This window comes from Lipotes vexillifer, unplaced genomic scaffold, assembly GCF_000442215.2.
Source record: "Lipotes vexillifer unplaced genomic scaffold, Lipotes_vexillifer_v1.1 scaffold490, whole genome shotgun sequence".
NCBI lineage: Eukaryota > Metazoa > Chordata > Mammalia > Artiodactyla > Lipotidae > Lipotes > Lipotes vexillifer.
In genome coordinates, this window is record NW_006796397.1 from 2,850,478 (window position 1) to 2,870,669 (window position 20,192).

Here is a 20,192-nt window from a genome sequence, read left to right on the forward strand (position 1 = left end):
ATCACACCTCACCCTTCCCGCTCCCCATATCCTCAAGTCTGTTCTCCAGTAGGTCTGTGGCTTTATTCCTGTTTTACCCCTAGGTTCTTCATAACATTTTTTTTTCTTAGATTCCATATATATGTGTTAGCATATGGTATTTGTCTTTCTCTTTCTGACTTACTTCACTCTGTATGACAGACTCTAGGTCTATCCACCTCATTACAAATAGCTCAATTTCGTTTCTTTTTATGGCTGAGTAATATTCCATTGTATATATGTGCCACATCTTCTTTATCCATTCATCCGACGATGGGCACTTAGGTTGTTTCCATCTCCGGGCTATTGTAAATAGAGCTGTAATGAACATTTTGGTATGCTCTGACATTTCTATACAACACCTTTGTGTTCAGAAAGTGCTAGACAGCCTAATCTCATTTGAGGTTTCAACCAGCCCCATAAGGGAGGCAGAAAAAGAATTCTTATCACTATTTTACCAATGAGCAGCCTGAGACTGTTATCATGTGACCAGCCCAAGGTCAGAGGTGGAAAGCATCAGGGTAGGGGCTGACCAAGGATTCCAGATTCTGCCCCGTAAGCTAAATGACTGGTGAGTGTTGCTCTGTCCTTAGTTGGGGAAGCACTGATTAAGAAGCTACTTGTGCATAGTGACATGCTATTCTCAACAGTGAGAATATTACAGACCAGGGGGTAGCATATAACAGCCAACCACTCTATTTTTGTTTAAGTGAACTAAAGATGAATTTTATATTTTTAAGTCATTGAAAAAAATGAAAATAATATTTTATGACGTGAAAATTATATGAAAGTCAAATCTCTTCCATAAATAAAGTTTTATTTGAACATAACAAGACTCATTCATTTATATATTGTCTACCGCTGCTTTCACGCTGCAACAGCAGTTAAATAGTCGAGGCAGGGACTCCATAAGCCACAACCTGAACCATTTGGCCCTTTATAGAAAAAATGTGTTAAGTCCTCACACAGACTCTGCCCCTGTTCTTGAGAGTTTAAAAGTGATGTGTTTAGGACCTCTCTTCATCTCCATTTTCATTCAATAAAGGAACACACACCTTGTGTTGGAATCCATAGGGAAGCAAAAAAAAAACAACGTGAAAAATTGACCAAAACAAGCAGCATTTGAGTTGATGTTTATAAAACTTAAAAAAGCTAGATAGGATTGTAAATTCTCAGGATTAACCATCTTAGCTGGTTGATCACATTCTTGCAGCATGGGGTATCATGGTCCAGCTCTAAGGGAAGGAATGCTATGGGATGAATCAAAGCCACTACAACTGAACGATGCCCCCTGGCGTTGTGCAGCATAGTGGCCCTGGGATCAGGATATATGCGAAAGTTATACTTAAATAGAACTACTAAGAAAATTAAAATAATTGTGTGTTTTTAAGAAAATCTATCTCAGTGTGCAGAACACACACCAACTACGCAATGCACATAAGAGACTGTCTCCTGGGAGTTTGGCTCCACCAGCCTTATTCGCAGCAATAAAGTAACAACAGTGATACCTTACATTTGTACATCTGTATAGTGTTCTACAATTGACAAAAAACCTTCACTTACATTTTCTCATTTTAAACGCTCAAGAGTCCTATGAAGCAGGGGTATCTAACCACAAAATTCTTCAAGAAGTAGTGGTTTGATACGCTGAACTAAGTCCAAAGGCATTTAAAGGTCTCTATAGCGTTCATCATGCGAGAAATATACACACTTCTGGGAAGAGTTCCATTCAATCAACCACCCATAGTTAAACTCTGTCACTCAAAATCCCCAAGAGGTTGCAAATAATGATTCTCCCCTAAGGAGACATCAGATGTGAGAATGTAGGTTTTATAGTAAGGCCTGTGTGACAGATGACATTGTTTTAAAATTCTTAATGGATTTACGTTATGACCTAATCTTCTTACCCCACCCCAAATAGGGGCCTCCTCAGAGAGCTAAGCAGAAACAGTTGTTGCTCATTTCCCCAGAGGCGAAGTTCCTCCATGCTTTCTGTGCATAAACAATAATAAGCACAAGCTGCAGATACAAGGTTAAAGGATTTTATCCTCTAACATTTTGGTTCCAAAATTCCCAATAACCCCTGAGTATAACTAAAATAGTTTGATCTCCACCGGAACCCTATGATCGATTTGGCATGCTGAAAGGAAGAGTGGACAGAACAATATTTACTTTTGGTTTAAGGGTACGATTGCAAGAAAGGAATCCTAGCTATTACTGTAAAGAGAATTTCAACAGTAAAGATTTCTTTACAGACAGAACAAACTATAATCAACATTCTGAATTAAATCTTTTCATATACTCTGAGAAAACTTTGGTCTGCCCCAGAAGCAAAATTTCCCTCCTCAGACTGTTAGGCATGGTTTTCATAAAAGGGATATTTCTGGGCTTATGCATGAGAAACTGACCACAGCTTCTGGCCTCAGCCTTTCAATTCAGTTCTCCTAAACATGGCAGGACCAGGCAGGCCCACAGGGAAATGAGGTGTCTAACAGGCACCCACATCTATTAGTATTTGGCACAGAAGGAAGGATGGGGAGACAAAGAAGCTTGTGCAGGCCACTGAAGATATACTTTTTACTAACTTTATTGCACTCTTAACAAATTAATTAATCTCTTCTCTAGGTTCTTTCAATATCACTGCAATTGTCTATTCACTTATCTGCATCCTTCTACTAGGTCAGTGGTTCTCAACTCGGGGTGATTTTTGCCTACTTGGCTCCTCAGGGGACATTTGGAAATGTCTAGACACATTTTGGGTTGTCACAACTGCTGGTGGATGGGTTTGCTAAGGACATCTAGTAGGTAGAGGCCAGGGATGCTCCTCAACATCCTACAGTTCACAGGATAACGCCCACAGCAAAGAGTTATCCAGCCCAAAACATCAGTAGTGCATTAGATTGTAAAGCCTTCATTCAAAGATAGGAAAATTTGTTTACTATATGCCAAGCATGTAGTCAGTCCTCAATAAACATTTCCATTATAAATAACCATAAATATCATATATATCTTATTATTGCATACATACCCTAGCAACTCAACTTCCATGCTGCTTTCAGAGTAGTCTTCCTAAATGATCTGACCATCGGTTCTTTACTTGAGATCTTTGATGGGTCTCAACTTTTAAAGGTGCATACTGGAATATTTGTGAATAAAATGAGATGTCTGGGTTTCCTTCAAAACAATCCAGGGACAGGAAGTGATAAAACAAAATTGGCTATGAATTGGTAATTGTTGAAACCAACTGAAGGGTTTATGGGAGTTCATTCTACTATTACCTCTGTTTCTGTTTATATTTGAACTTTTCTAAAGTAAAAAGTTTTCAAAATGTGAAGCACATTGAATGAAAAAAAACCCTATGATATCTCTTCCTTACTGGATAGAGACTGAATGTCTTGGTCTGTTAATTAAACATTCATACCATCTTTCTACTCAGCTTCCCCTCATCTCTACCTCAGCCTGAGGACAAAACCTGGCTGGTGCTTCAGACTATTTTTGTTCTGGAAATATCAAATGTGTTCCAAAAAGTAACGCCTCTCTTGGATTAATTTCCAACTGACCTTCACAACTTTCCCTTCCACTCCCCTCTAATCCCCCGCAAAAACCCTACTTTGGCTGAGATGTTAAGAGGAAGGAAAGGAAATTAACATTTACTGAGTGCCCATGATATGCCAGGTACTGCCCTGAGCACATTTTAATCTTTAAAAAGTTATATGTAAAATACATAGCTAGTGGGAAGCAGCCGCACAGCACAGGGAGGTCAGCTCGGTGCTTTGTGACCACCTAGACGGGTGGGATAGGGAGGGTGGGAGGGAGGGAGATGCAAGAGGGAAGAGATATGGGAACATACGTATATGTATAGCTGACTCACTTTGTTACAAAGCAGAAACTAACACACCATTGTAAAGCAATTATACTCCAACAAAGATGTTTAAAAAAAAAAAGTTATGTGGTAGAAATATGGAGAAAATTCAGTATTTTAAACACTTAACTTGCTAAGAATTATATATTGTATATAAATCATGGCAAATTTGGGGATGTTCTTTTGTGCCCCCAATTCTTTTTTATACATATGCCCTAAATTTCAGATGATTACTTTTCCCTTTCACCTTCAAAAAATAAAATCATTGCTGACGTGGTGTAATCATTTTCATTATGTAAGCCCAAGTGTTCTCAGATGCTGTAAAAAGTGGTCACAGCATCCAAAGCAAACAGCACTAACCTGCCTATACTTCAAAATATTTCAGAAAATATGGTAGGATGGCACCATCTCAACTATTTTAATTGTTTTGCCATAAACCATAATCTGCATAAACTATTCACGTTTCCTGGGCTTTTTTGTGAGTTACAATTCAAAGTTACAGAACTTGTCGTAAACTTTAATACTCTCTTAAACAGTTTACATGTTTCCCAACATCTTAACCCTTTGGGGGGAACAGACTTTTTTCCTTAAATTCTTTTTTTTTTCTTGAAAATGAAAAGATTCTATTTATTTGTATACGGTTATATGAGCATAGAGAAAGGAATGGAAAGATATACACAGGATACAAAAATTGTTAACTTTCATTAACCAGGTGTGGGTTAAGGACTAGTTATTACCTATTTTATTATACATTTAATATTGCATCAACTGTTAGAATTAATTTTATAATTAAAAATCAATAAAAATTAAAATGAAAACTTAAAATAAGTAATAAAATATACTGCTGGGGGGCTTCCCTGGTGGCGCAGTGGTTGAGAATCTGCCTGCCAATGCAGGGTACACGGGTTCGAGCCCTGGTCTGGGAAGATCCCACATGCCGCGGAGCAACTGGGCCCGTGAGCCACGACTACTGAGCCTGTGCGTCTGGAGCCTGTGCTCTGCAACAAGAGAGGCCGCGACAGTGAGAGTCCCGCGCACCGCGATGAAGAGTGGCCCCCACTTGCCACAACTAGAGAAAGCCCTTGCACAGAAACGAAGACCCAACACAGCCAAAAATAAATAAATAAATAAATTTTAAAATATACTGCTGGAAAACAGAAATTTTCTCAAATTATTGCATTTCTCCTCTTCCTTTAGACCCATTTCTTTTTTTAAAAATTTTTATTGAAGTATAGTTGCTTTACAATATTGTGCTAGTTTCTACTGTACAGCAAAGTGAATCAGCTATACGTATACATATATCCCCTCTTTTTTGGATTTCCTTCTCATTTAGGTGACTACAGAGCACTGAGTAGAGTTCTCTGTGCCATACAGTAGGTTCTCGTTAGTTATCCATTTTACACATAGTATCAATAGTGTAAATTCTTCAACTTCTTTTCATTTCATAATTATTGGAGTACTTGGGTGCTAACTTGCATACCAGTGTGACGCAGCGTGAACAGGGGAAGGGGCCAGGAAGAGGGGTATGAAGAGACAGATGCCTATGTTGCTTGCAGTTTTTATTAAAAACTAGAATCAACCTCCCCCTAGGACAAGGCATAGGGTTTAAGAGCACAGGCTCTGGAATCAAAGTTCCTTGATTTGAATCCCAGACCCACCATTTATTTATATGCCTTGGCCATCCTTGCTCTATACTATACTTGCCTCACAGAGGGGCTATGTGGATCATATACTATTATCCACATAAAGCATTTAGCACAGAGCCTTGTACTAAGTAAATGCTCAGTAAATGTTAGATCATCATTATCGTCATCTCCATCTCCATCACTGCCACTACCATCATCATCTATTATTGAAAATTTAAGAAGCAAAAGAATTCCAATCCAATGTTGGTTCCCAAGGGACTGAGATATCAAAGGTAGCAAAGATGTGCCGCAAGGTTTAGGAAAGTTCCATTAAAAACAGTGGCCCAGAGGAGGCACCCAGAATTATTTATTTAGTCTAGATGGCCTATTCTCCCTGTCCACAGAAGGAAGAAACACCACCTGAAATGTGTCCATGCTACTGGCAGTGGTAGCCACAGAGCAGCCCTGTGGCTGGCTGTGAAGTTGAAAACTTTTATCTACTGCCCCAGAAAACCCAAGTGTTGAGAAATAAGATGGACCAAATGGCCAGGGAGAGCTAGAACTTTGGCCCAGTCTCCAAAGAGCACCCACATAGTAAAAAGACAGTAAACCATCCCATTGGTTGGGAAATTTTTACCCCCAAAGTTATTCCCAACAAGAGATCTGCCCACTTCCAGAGATACTATAGTTATGTTATCTTACTACAGTAACACATTAGGCTGTCTGGCAGGAAGAACATTCATGATCCTGTTATTTTTCAAAGAGACCAATGTTATCGGGCAAATGGCCACACTCCCCTTATAAATGATTATTCCAATTCACTGAGAGGTAGAAGGAAAGCACAGACCCCAATGGCCTGCATTGAGGAGAAATGCTTCTAGAGTCAAAGGAAAATAAACATAAAAGGTGAGAGGAGTCACTCATAAAGCTAAAAACTGCCAGAAAACCTACCCCATTCAGTGTAAAGTTAGAAAGAGCATTTGCATACAGCCTCTGCTCTGGGAAGCCAGCCTACAGTCTAACCTTCTCAATTTGTTTAACAAACCGAAGCAATAAGCTTTCTTCACTGCATGCTTCTCCACTAAAATCTACTCTCAATTAGCAAATCTCATGAAATTGCTTTGATATTTGGTAAAACTTTACTCTTGAACTTTTACGTAAAGAAAACATTGACCTTTCAGGGTAATTACAAAGTTTAAATAAAAGAGGAATTACTTAGAAAAATACCACCAGAATTAAAAGAATGGATGAATGAATTACTGGAAGTTATATGGCTGCAGTACTGATGCCTAACTATTGTCTGGCACAGGAAAAAGCAAGCTGCTGCCTTCAATTACCAGCAGAATGACCTCTCTCAAAATAGGTAAGAGTAACAGATGGAGTAGAGGTAGCTGTTGCTGTTGTTAAACCACTTTCACAGCACAAAACAGAGCCAGCTGTCGCCCAATTGTCACATATACTTTGCAGCACAGTTAATTTATTCTTATTTCTTTCCCTTGGACCCAATAAACAAGGAACTATTTGGGCAATCCATTTAGAAAGACTGAGGCTGTTATAGCTGTTTCAAACTATTGAAAACCAACTAATAACCTAATAACGTAAAACAGACAGCAACAACAAAAACATTGATGAGGAACCAATAAACCAATAAATCTCACATGTACTTTTCACACCAACTTTAGGAGGGCTGGGAAATGAATGAAAAATGGTTTTGCTTCTTCAAACAGTACAGCTGAGTGTTACAGGTGAAAGGGCCTCTGGGGGTCATCTGGTTGAAACCCCTCTTTTTCCAGATAAAGAAAATGAAACCCCAGGACCTAAGGGGAGAGCTCCAAAGCGCCACAGCCAGCTAGCAGGGAAAGCCAAGAGCTGTGCATAAGATTCTAAAAACTACATTATAAAAATGCACTTGAACAGTTCTCAGCCTTCTTTCGGCTGTGACACCTAAGATGGATGGTGTTCACATACACAGTGCCCTCCCCAAAGGCATCTGCGGTCCTGAAAAAGTACTCTAATAGCTTGCGGCCAGCACAACCTTTACCAGTAGGTCATAGAAAAATGGGCTATGGGCTACCTGCAATTCCAGCAGGAACTCTAACCCTCTCCTATGCTTCCTCAAGGAAGCATATTTGCACGCAAGGGAGAGTGACATCGCGATGTGATGGAGGCAACCTAGACTTTGATCTAATATTTAAAGAGGAAATCATTGGGACTTCCCTGGCAGTACAGTGGTTAAGACCACACTTCCACTGCAGGGGGCACGGGTTCAATCCCTGGTTGGGTAACTAAGATCCCATGTGCCGTGCAGCATGGCCAAAAAGGGGAAAATAAATAAATAAATAAGGAAATCATTTGCAAATGTATCACTAACCGCATGCCAGCAGGAGAACCAACTAAATAAAATACTCCTTGGGCAAAGAATTCTATTCTAAAGTTACTAATTGGCTATTAATTTATCTTTTGAATACAAGTGGACTTTGATTTACAGTATTGCAGCTTCTTTATGAGCAGCCCTCAGGCCCCTCTTCTCTAACCGAGCCTCCTTGAAACGCACCTTTAAATTGTACTTCATGGTGGATCACAGCGAGGGGCTTGGTGAACGTCTTCTTATTCTGCATCATGGCCCAGATCATCGAGGCATCCAGCGAGGTGCAGGCTTCATCAGGAAGCACACACTGCAGAGAGGCAGAGCAAAGCAGAGTCGGGAGGTCACGCAAAAGGGCCTGCACAGCTGACCTGTGGTCCCTTATCAGACAGCTCACAGCTGTTTACCCCAGAAAAACAGGACATTGGGATGGTTTCAAAGAACCACAAATAAGCTGGGAGATGGGAGAGCAGGCCCAGTGTATTCTCAGCTGCACTTGAAGATGCAAACATGGCTGGACGGCTTCCCACAAAACAACTGGAGCTTTTAGTGTTATTTAGTCTGAAAAATAAAAAAACTACATGACGAATGTTGGCCCTTCACCAAGCTGGCTTCACATAAATGGTTCATGTTTGTGATTTGTGATTGTGGGAAACTTCATGTATTGCATTATGAGGGTGACAGATTTTACATTTGTTGTCCAAAAAGATAATCATGTTGTCGAGTACGTTTGGTTTTTTAACTCTGGTATAGGCTCATGCAAAATGAAGCTTTCCAGGGTCATCTGCTTTTAATGTTCCAAAATGAAGTCCTGGGGAGTTGTGCCCAGGTGTGGAGGCCATGAGATCAGCTGTTTCTAGTTATTTTAAGGCTCCAAACTTACAACCAGCATGCCCAAGCCTAGTGTATCTGTTTCCATTACCTTTTTCTTTAAAATAACTTTGGTTCCTTATCTATGCCCATCAGTGGGTAAAATGCTAATGTCAATGACATCCATTCCCTTTTGTTGGAAGAAGAAACATAGCAATTATTTTAGAAGTCTATATACAGCAAGGTACCCAGAAAAGTTAATTAGCTTCCAGTTCTTCCAATCACAAAAGAGCAAAGACTTGTAGCTTTACTATCATTGCTGCTCTAGGCAAGGTGAAAGTCAGATACACGTTATAAGAAGACAACTCCCCCCCTCTCCCCACCCCCCGAAACAAACAAACAAACAAACAAGAAAAGCCTTTACAATAGCCCTCTTGTAAAGGGAAACAATGGATTTTCTGTGGAGAGGAATCATTACTGAAAAGATTTGCATTTTAGGAAAAGCCTTCTTACTTTCCTACTAGTTCTTTGGTTAAGCAAGAGTCTATGATTCTACAACGAACTCACTGCAAGACCCTGGGCAAGACACTGAACTCTCTGGCCTCAATTTCATCAGCAATGGGCAGGGCTGGACTCACCGATCTTTGAGAACTCTTCCTAGAAGATTCTTTGGCTCTGTCTATTGTCATAGAAAGCACTCACAGGAATGTGGAAATATTAACCACAGGCAGCAAACAGAGGGACAGTGGTAACAGCTCTATAAATGGTCCTCTGTCATCGTATCTACCGTCTATCTACCGTCTCATTTGCTCCTCTACCCAGGAGGGAAGCCGGTACTATTACTTCAATGGTACAGATGAGGACACGCAGGTTCTGAGAGGTCAGGGACTTGCTAATGTCCTGTTGGTAAGCAGCAGGCCTTCCTTCTCGGTCCTCCACGCTCTTTCCATTCTATCTTGCCTTGGATATAAATAGCGACTTTAGGCTTAGGGTCACATCCCATGTCATCCCCTGTGACTTAGAACTCTCCTCTGAATGTTCTGGAAGGAAATATTAGGACTAATTTTCACAGATTAACACACTATGAAGCTGGGCTGCCACAGGCCAGGCTCACTGAAAGGTAACAGCCACACAGCCATCAGTAAAGACCCCTGGTAACTGCCAGGCCTCCCCTCCTAGATCCCTAATTCCTAAAAGTTATCATCTGGGTCCCAGCCATGCACGAAGCTCCGCATGGTTTTCTACCATGGTCCACTACACCCCAACCTTGATGGCCACTGGAAAGTGAAGGCCCACACAGCTAAGGCACCAATGTTTCCAAAGGCAACCCAAAGAACACAGCCTAAATCACCTTTTATATATATATATATATATATATATATATATATATATATATATACGTACTCCCTGAGGACTGTGAAACCAGATTTGCTGTATTTTCAAATATATTATAAAATTTCCTATGGTCTTATGGAGAAATGGAGGCCCAGGGGAATATAACAGTGCAAAGGATTCGTGTCAATGGTAATCCATCCAATAATAATAATTTTTCCTTCTCCCTCTACATCCGTCTCTTACAACCTATGTATCAGGTGAGAAAATTCCACCCATATGATACATTATTAATGATACGACTCGATTATTAGACTTTTAGACATTAATTGATATGTGATTATAAAAGGAAGAGAAGTCAGCTTACACTGTGTGAGATATCTAAAAAAATAAATGCACATATGAAATTATACATAATTATGGTAGATCAAAGAATCAAAACTAAGCAGAAAATACCCTTTGTGCACAAGGCCAAAATGATGAGGTAATTACCCTTGCTGATCCCCCCTACCTTGGCCATGCCAGCAAGGTCAAAGGGTTCTGATTTCTGTTGTGGCAATAGAATGTACTGGTTCAATGTGGGGAGTGACATGAGGCAAACATGACGAACCGATGAGAAACCAAGGAAAATTAAAATATTTGTTAGTTTCCCTTAGAAGTCCTCATGAGACAAGTCAACCTTATAACTCACACAGAGAAGGTCAAAAAACAACTGCAATACAAATCTCAGCGGGACCTGGAAAAATTAATCCTCACGCTGAACTTGTCCTTCGGCTCTCTGTACTCTTGGCACTGGATACTATCTGAATAGCAAAGATAAAGCCAGACCTCTCCTTCAGTGGAAAACAGTCTTGATTTATCATTTGTAAGATAGTACTGAGTAGCACGCATGGAAAAAAAAAAATCATACTGTCAGGATTTATTCTCTAAAACTCCATAAAACTCACAGTTCCCTGCTAACATGAACTTTATGGCTTCAACTGGGCAGTTCCCTAACCCAAAACCTCAACCTGCTGTAACTTGTGATTAAACTTCTCTGGTAGGTCACCGCCTCACGTAAAAATGTCAAAATAACAGTACAAATGGATGAAGGCCCACTAACCTTAGGTAACTTCTGGGGGTCCTTTTCCTTTTTGGTACACAATGTGAGCTCACACTGTAGAAAGAGCAGGGAGGTGTTGAAGATGGGCTTAAAAACAAAGCTGAATCGTTTCTTATCTATCTCGGCTTGCGGGATAGGAAAGTGCACTCTCTTGGGATTGTAGAATTTCACAGATTCATCTTTAGGACAAATGTTCTCAATGATAGTATAATCAGACATCCTATCAGGGTTCGAATATGGAGAGATAAAGCATGTCTGGATGGCAAATCCCAGTTCTTGGTCAGCCTTGGTGACGGACACCTACAACAGAACAGAAAGATCAATTCAGAAGCAAGTTAGCATGTCACTTTCACTCTAGGCACAAGCGGCCCTTCTGATGAGAGACATTGCTTTACTTTCGTAACCTATCCATATAGTCTTCCTTCTAATTACAAAAGTAACACACACTAATTGAAGAAACATATGTTTTCCTTTAAACTTGGTATAGATGATACAGTGAATTATTTAGTTCAAGTTCCAGCCTGGAAGAGTCTATAATACAAGATATATAAGTCTCTTCAACCTCCCATAAGTCCTCTGGGAAATAAAAACAAAAGTACATCATGCACCTAAGTGGATTTTCCCAAATAAATAAAACACCAGTAGGCAAAGCCCCTAATGTCATTAATAGTGTATCACCTGTAAGGCAAGCTCTTTTAAAAAATTACTCAGGGGCTTCCCTGGTGGTGCAGTGGTTGAGAGTCCGCCTGCCGATGCAGGGGACACGGGTTCCTGCCCCGGTCCGGGAAGATCCCACATGCCGCGGAGCGGCTGGGCCCGTGAGCCATGGCCGCTGAGCCTGCGCGTCCAGAGCCTGTGCTCCGCAACGGGAGAGGCCACAACAGTGAGAGGCCCGCGTGCCACAAAAAAAAAAAAAAAAAAAATTACTCAAAAAATAAATGACAGAGGTAGAATCTATTTAAACTAGGCACAGAAGACCAAACTTCTAAACTGCAGCAAGTGAGACTGAGCCTAAAACATTGCAGTAAAGCTATAGATTGGCCTGAAGTCCTGCTTCATGGTGAGCAGGCAGAGCTGGCCTCTGGGGCTGGAGGTCGGGGAGGGTGCAATCTGGTGGCGATCACGGGCCTGGCGAAGTGTCCCAGCTTCTCAGAGGTCCAAACCAGACCTTGCCAAGTACTCTCCCTTCACTCTTTAAGCCCAAGGGTGTTTTAAGGGAAATCTAATCTGGAAACGTTTCCGACTCATTTACACTTCCCTCTTACAAAACATGTGTATGGGCTATGTCCAAACCTTGTCAAGCTTCTTTTCTTTAGAAACAGGAAGTAGTATTTGGCCAAGAGTAAACAGAATTCAATTCTCATCTCAACTACCAATTCAAATCTCAACTATCCTGAACTCCGCTAAAATCCTCAAACCAGACTGGATCCTCCATTTGGTGACACACGCATCACTGTGTGAACTGCCTCTCCCCTCTATTGCCTCATTCCTTGACTAAACTCAGGATCAAAATAAACTTAAACACTTTAGAAATAAAGCTGGTCCTCAACCATAGGCCAATAGCCCCAGAATCCTTTCAAAGGCATGAAGATATAAACACACTTTCCATTCTGAAATACCCAGGGGAAATCCCTGACATTGCATGGGGCTTTTAGGCCACGGCACTATTTTGAAAGATCCCCGTGTGGTCAACTGCAAGACGCTAAACAATGAAGATGACTGTGATAATGACATTTTGTTGTGCCTTAAAGCTTAATCCCTGAGAATAGTCTTATGAGATAAATATTTTCATCTTCATTTTATAAATGGAGGAAAAACTGAACACACAGGATAGCTGACTTGTTCAAAATCATATCTAACAAACACTGGGTGAAACCAAGGCTTGAGCCCAGGTCTTCTGAGCCCCTCTATTTTCTCTTCACTATTTCACTACAGCTACAGGGTCAATTCAAGCCACCCATGACGTGGCCAGGGAGGGTGCTTGGTAAGAAGTCTTTCCAGGAATTAGTATTTGGTGGTCTTAAAATATTCACACTTCATTATTTTTACAGTATTTCCAAAAATGAGATATTTAATCTTGGGAAAACGGTAAATTACATATACTCTATTTTAAAAAGGGGCCTTTGGGCTTCCCCGGTGGCTCAGTGCTTGAGGGTCCGCCTGCCGATGCAGGGGACGCGGGTTCGTGCCCCGTTTCGGGAGGATCCCACGTGCCGCGGAGCGGCTGGGCCCGTGGGCCATGGCCGCTGGGCCTGCGCGTCCGGAGCCTGTGCTCCGCAAGTGGGAGGGGCCACAACAGTGAGAGGCCCGCATAACGCAAGGAAAAAAAAAAAAAAAAAAAGGGGGCCTTTAACATGAACTCAGAACCCACAATGCAAAAATGTGTGACAGAAGAAATGCAAACCTCTTCTCTAATCTCAAAGAAAGTATGCAATGGCAGAATGTCTAAGGTATTCCAAAAAGTTTTCGATGAGAGGAAAAAAATCGTCAACAAGTCTTTTCCTCTGAAATGGACCGGAAATGAGTAGTGGCAGGAATCTGCCGCTCACACGCTGTGAGCACTAAACCTTGGTTTCTCCACTGACTAGATACAGTGATTGTGACTATCCGTAAAGTCAAAATTACATGCACACAACACAGTTCCCTTCTAGTTAAGAAATGCCAGCTGTTATTAATAGTATTAGTCTAGATTTAAATTTGGGGGGTTATATATAGAAATATATTCTTTTAATTTCCCAAGACAAATGAACTAAAAGAAAAGCTGCCAACTATGTGACCAACTATCACCCAAGGATGACCAAAGACCAGGTGGCAAAGCTGATAATGTCTTGGATTAAAGGAAGAGACTAGGATCTAGAGGAAATAGAAGATTCTGGGAGGGGATGTGATAAGGATGACCACGAGAAGAAACATGGAAATAGTTCTTTAGACCAAGCCAATGATTGGGTAAGTTTTATTTACTTTCCCCAAATAAAAATTTTATTATTAGCAGTGGAGTCCAAACTGGGAAACAAGGACTAGGCATGGCTGCTATCTATTTAGCAAAATATTTACAGATTCTCTCTCATATTTCAGGTGGTTTAAAACAACTTTAAAATAAAGCAGTTTATACCAGTTTCCCCCTCTCCAGATTCTCTTCAATGTATTATTATGATGTATAATGATATTTTAAAATGGTATAGCAAAAAGATTTGGTTCACTTTTTTCCATCACTTGACCATGCCTTTGATTAAATTTAATTATGAACAATACAGATGATATATAAATGGGAAAATAAGAATGAAAAAGAAAATGAATTTCAAGCAAGCCAACACTGGGGGTGGCAGGGTGGGGAAGAAAACCCAAAACACCCAGGGTAGGATACACGAGGAAGATTTAAGGCAGCAACGCCACAGCCTGGCAAAGCCAGGCACACATCTGGAAAAGAACAAACTGCAGTGAAGCAGCACCCCTAAAGCCCATAGCATAACAGCGAACCACTGACCAACCACACATGTGGATTGTGCAGCCGGAAAAGCAAGAAGAAAACAACACATCTTGGATTAGGAGAGAGCTCTGACTAGGGATAGCATGTAGAAAGCAGTGTATTTTCCCCAGCAGAGAAAGAAGGTATACCCAAAGAAAGACAAGATCCCTCAGAACAGGGAATCAAAAAGGAGGAGACGATCCAGGACAATGTCTAGAGCCAATGGGCTCCGTCCCAGAATCAGTACAAATGTGAGTTATTTGTCTTTCTTAACTAGAAATATGTGCACTGAAGTCACTTTTAATATATGGAAGTATCCCATTTGGGCCCCTTAAGCTTCTCCCTCCTCCCACAGTGAAGAAGAACACCAGCTTGCAGCTCAGCACCAAAACCAACTCAACAGAGGATGACTTCCACGTAAGACCAGCAGACATTCTGGGGCCATGAGGATATTGATCTTCTCTGGAATCCAATCTGTGAACTTGGATATTTGCACTGCTAAGAGGTTACATTTTCTCCCCCTTCCAAATGGTACTTTGAGGATAAACAATAGCATCCAGTGGATAACAGTGTGGGCTCTGGAGCCAGATGGTCTGAGCATGAACTCTGACTCTGAACTCTAGTAGGTGCTAACTGTGTGACCTTAGACAAGTTTGTGCCTCAATTGCCTCACCTACAAAATGGGGATATTAATAGTCCTGTCTCACAGAATTGCTCTGAAGAGTAAAATACTACAATACTTATAACTGAGCTTGGCACAAAATAAATCTGCAATAAATGTTAGCTGTTGTTATTTCATTATTACCATCACTACCTAATATTTTTGTAGTCATTGCAAAGATTTATGTTATGTGTGGTTATTACTGTTATATATAGGAAATAGTTTTAATGAATTTATAGATACATTTAGGTGATGATCTAGAAAAAGCAATTTTCATGAGATACAGTAACACACAGTATTTCACTCAAAAGTATCCACAGTTTAAAAGATAGTCTCTGAGGTGGTTTGAAATATTCCTTGGTTAATTCTGATACTGCAGCTACTGAACAACTGTCCTCAGCAAAAATGCTAAGGACAAAGTAAGGAAAGGGCTTTATTAGAATTCACAGTGCTGATTTTTTGAAAACATTTACCCATTCATCTACAAATTACTCTCTCCGTTTAGAATGAACGTAGTGAATCCTGAAATTTCCTGCTTTGGTCAGAAATCAACGTGGGAGCGTTTTCTAAGCCACGCCCTCACGCAGAGCTGGTCAAAGCGGTGAGGAAGAGCAGGAAGACTTCTGCCCCTGCTGCTTTCACTCCTGCGCAGAAGCTACTACGAATCTGCGCTAACCTAACAGCCCAAGGCTAACATTTGGGTCTCACCTCAACAAAAACATGTCCGTTCTCTGCCACAGAGAATACCCCTTGGGAGGGCACCAGAAAGAGGTCAGTGTTGTACAGCTCCATGTTGAAGGTGACATTTCTGTTGGGTGGGTCCTGGAAGCTACTGGGATTCCCCACCTGCCGCAGGCTACAATTAAACTGGAAAAAAAACACACAGATGGAGATAAATCACAGTCAAATGAAGCTTGTAGCTTTATGAGCTTTAGCCTTTAACATCTGATTTTATTTTCCAATAGTCCCTGACTAAAGCTGACCAAAAAGACACCAGTCTCTACAAACTACCTACTACAAATAAACACATACCACCACAATTTCAGGTCGGCTAAAGAAGGAAATATCTCCTTCATCCGTATCTCCCGGAAATCCATTATCACCTGACTCCAAATCTTCATAACCATCTGGCCAGCCACTACTATCCCCAGGGGGTGGAACCTGTATTACAATCTAAAAGGCAAGGAAAGCACAATGTTATAAAAACACCAAATCACGTGCCTTTGGTTCTACCTCACACAAACACCCATGTAATAATTCAGAGGCACACTGAAAATCTGACTTAAAAAAAAAAAAACCAACTTCAAGTGTTTTTAGGACTTCATCCTCAAAGAGATGAAAAAACAAAGAAGCCCAATGCATGTTCAAATTAAGATTTACAGTAAAATACGTATTTTCCCCTGTGACAAAATATAAATTATTTCAAACAGTGGGAAAACACCACACACTGAAATGGGATTGGATGGGGTTGTCAATAGGCCCCCCTATACTGTGCGGGGTGGGAAGGGGGTCTCCTTAGGAACCTTTATATTGAAAACTCTAAGAAATACTGATTTGGTTAATCCAAGGAGTCCTGTAATTTGTATCTGTCAAGATTTGATCAAGTTTGGTTTGAGTTAGAAGCAAAGGACCTGATGTTTACTATTGAGCCATTCTCTCCTTACTTTTACTCCTGCACTCCTCCATCTCCCCAATATATCTTTTAAAAAAAAAAAATAAATTTATTTATTTATTTTTGGCTGCGTTGGGTCTTTGTTGCTGCATGCGGGCTTTCTCTAGTTGTGGCGAGCGAGGGCTCTATAGGCATGCGGGCTTCAGTAGTTGTGGCGCGTAGGCTCAGTAGTTGTGGCTCACGGGCTCTAGAGCGCAGGCTCAGTAGTTGTGGCGCACGGGCTTAGTTGTTCCGCGGCACGTGGTCTCTTCCCCGACCAGGGCTCGAACCCGTGTCCCTTGCATTGGCAGGCGGATTCTTAACCACTGTGCCACAGGGAAGTCCCCCAATATATCTTTTGTATGGTGTATATATGCAGGAAAGAACATCATGTTTTATGCCATGACAACCCATCTTAACACTGGTTGAAATGATTATTCCTAGGTTAGCTCCAGATAAGATGAAAAAATTCACCCAAGGACCAGGACTCCATAAATTAACTCCTAATTTCTTTGCATATATAGGATAGTTATACTTTTTGTTTGATTTTTCACTCCACGTCCTTAGATTTTTAGTATGTTGCAAAACAAAAATACATATGAAGTCTGAAAATTACTACAAACAATTATAACTGGAAGAAATAGTTAAAGTAGCCACTGAAGAGGTGAATGGGAAGAAAATGAAGGAAAACTGCTTCTCTATTCTGTACCAGGCCCTCAAAAGAAAGTACTGATACAACTGAAGCAAGTTAGGTTATGACTTACCCTATCATAATTAAAAAAAAAAAAAAAAAAAAGAAAGAATGAATATACCTTTCTCTCCTGAGGCAGATGGCACTTTTTTTTTACTTAACAGACTGATTACCATGGCCTCTTATTGGCATTAATTTAGATAAAAGTTTAAAATTCCAAAATCACGTATACCAGTAATATATGACATTCATTACATCTGGAAAAACTGGATAACTGCAAGAAAATTAGTGTTGGAATTGGCAGAAGAGGGTTCATCATAGAAGTCAAAGGTCAATAAATGATTTCAGTAACAAAGGGAGAGTAACTGCCACTACCTAGAGTTGGGGGAAGATTAGTGGACGAGAGGTCCGGAAGCTGGATTCAGTCCTGGCTCTACTGTTAACTAGTCTCTCAAATCCAAGCAAGTCTCTTAACTCCCTGGAGTTCCATTTCCTCACCTGTGAAATGAGGACGTTGAATGAGATCAGCTTAGGGCTCTTTCCAGCTCAAACATTCTAAGATTGTCTGAAGAACAATAACCTTGGCTCACAGGACAGTCAGTCTCCACATGAGCCACACTGACCAGAGACCCAGTCTCTTCTCTGGCTAGGTTGAGCCTATCTGTTGACTGGCAGTGGAATAAACAGAGCAGTCGGGGTCTCCCCATGCCAAGCCAAAGCTGGGGTAGGTGCTGAGTGCAGACACACACACCATGTCAAAGCTGGACACAGGGATCTTTGAGCCCTATTTCTACCATCAAAAGTACAACTCAAATTGCAAAATTATCACTTTAAAGTCCTTTTGAAATTTCATGTTCAAATTCTTTCAACATTCACTGTTAAGTGTCCATCTCTATAAGAAAAGATTTAGATGAATCTCTTCTGACAAGAATCATCTGGAAAGTGAAGGGTAGCTATTGCAATGGATTATCATTGGGGGAATCTGTGGAATCTCTCTCCGGGTAATTTCAAAAATAGAAGATTTTCTTCAATTTAGGGTCTTTCTTAGAGATGGAGAGAGATTTAACACTTTCTTGAATGACCTTTTCAGACTTCTCTCTTTTGGTTCTTTTGTTCATGAGGGAGGGAGAAGTTCTCCTACTTCTAGACAAGACTCAGATGAGGCCAGAGAGACCACGGCTCTGGTTAGCTCAGTTGTATAGAGGTGCTCACTCATAGCCCAAGGGCTTGGATTTTATCCTTATGTGGACCAGGCCATCCGAGCCTGCAGCTTAGCCAGAAAAAAGTCATAATCACCTTGCCAGTGAAACTCTGCCAAGAGGAGATGGAAGGAAGGGTGGGAAAGATCACCACAAATGCTCCAGCCGAGAAAACAGGGCCTCCCAACTCCCACAGACTCACCAACAAAACAAATAAAAGAGTTCAGGGTCATACTACATCCCATTTTGTTGAGAACTGACACTTGGCTTTGTTCAGACCCTCCTCACTTTCCTAGAAGTCTTAAGACTAATTTTAAGGTAACACCCAGCAAGGCTCTGGCAAAGGGAAAGCTTTGTACTGGAGAACACTCACGGAGTTGTAGTAAACCACACCATAAGGGACTGATCGCCGGTGCCGAGTCCCACAGCCATTCAGGGGAGACTCCAAAATGAAGTGGGTGCCATTCATCTTGGCCTTGCATGTGGGATCCAACAGGGTGAGCTCCATCCCAGAGTAGCCTCTGGCCTGAAACAACAACGACCGAAGACGTAAAGGGGGGCCCACCGGCCATTCTACAGCATGCAGTTAACACATTTTGCCTGGTCTTCCAAGTTGCAAGTCCAGGCCTTCCAAGTTGCTGGAGGCCTGCACTTCCCCTCCCCCCTTACCTCCTTTCAGCCTACCATCTCTCAACAGCCCCAGAATTGTGTTTGTTGGCCTTGGAAATTCAATAGCAAAATGTTGACACACAAGGATCTGGAACCCCCCTCACTGAGAACAACAGGAACCGGGTGAGAATCACAGCCAAGGGGAAGTGAGCCCATCCAACTGAGAAAACAGTATCAAATCTCTGGAGTTCAAAAGTGAAAGAGCTGGAAATAACTAACACAGACTGAGGCAAGATGGGAAGGGAGGGAGGTAGCCTTCCCTTCTCTCCTTTAAGAAACTGCACCCACCTGAAACGAATCTTTTTCTATAGCCACAGTCATCTTTTCATTGTCACATTTGACTGACAGGGCAACATCCATGCTCCCCTGCACCTCCTCGGCCTCTCTGGGACCAGGAAACAGTTGTATGCTGGGGATGACAGGGTCCTTTGGCCGAGGGATCCCATCTTCTCCCCCTTCCTTCCAGCCTCTCCTGGAGATATCGGGGAAGGGAAAGGGGAAACCTCCACTTTGGCCTCCCCTTCCCCGGATGCGAGGGTTGTCCAGGTCAGGCAGGGTGCCAGGGTCCAGCAGGATCCGTAGCTCAGGAGGGATGGTATGGACTTCCTCATCTCTCATCTCCTCTGCTGGTAAGAGAAGGCAAAACATCATCAGTGTTTGCCGCCAGGCCACAATCATATCATTAGAGGCAAGAACAGGAGAAATTAGCAAAGAATGGGCATGTGTAAAATTACTCTTAAC

General features: G+C 41.4%; 1 protein-coding gene across 1 annotated transcript in view; it reads right to left on the reverse strand.

The window, feature by feature from the left end:
- The window catches only part of TGFBR3 (transforming growth factor beta receptor 3), a 216,109-nt gene that overhangs the window by 16,252 nt on the left and 179,665 nt on the right, over positions 1–20,192 (reverse strand). Inside the window, exons 9-14 of the mRNA XM_007468528.1 lie at positions 19,740–20,077; positions 19,156–19,308; positions 16,274–16,414; positions 15,950–16,108; positions 11,115–11,414; positions 8,060–8,180 (exon numbers count right to left, since the gene is read on the reverse strand). Coding sequence (XP_007468590.1) covers positions 8,060–8,180; positions 11,115–11,414; positions 15,950–16,108; positions 16,274–16,414; positions 19,156–19,308; positions 19,740–20,077 — 1,212 coding nt within the window. The remainder of the gene's footprint in view (positions 1–8,059; positions 8,181–11,114; positions 11,415–15,949; positions 16,109–16,273; positions 16,415–19,155; positions 19,309–19,739; positions 20,078–20,192) is intronic.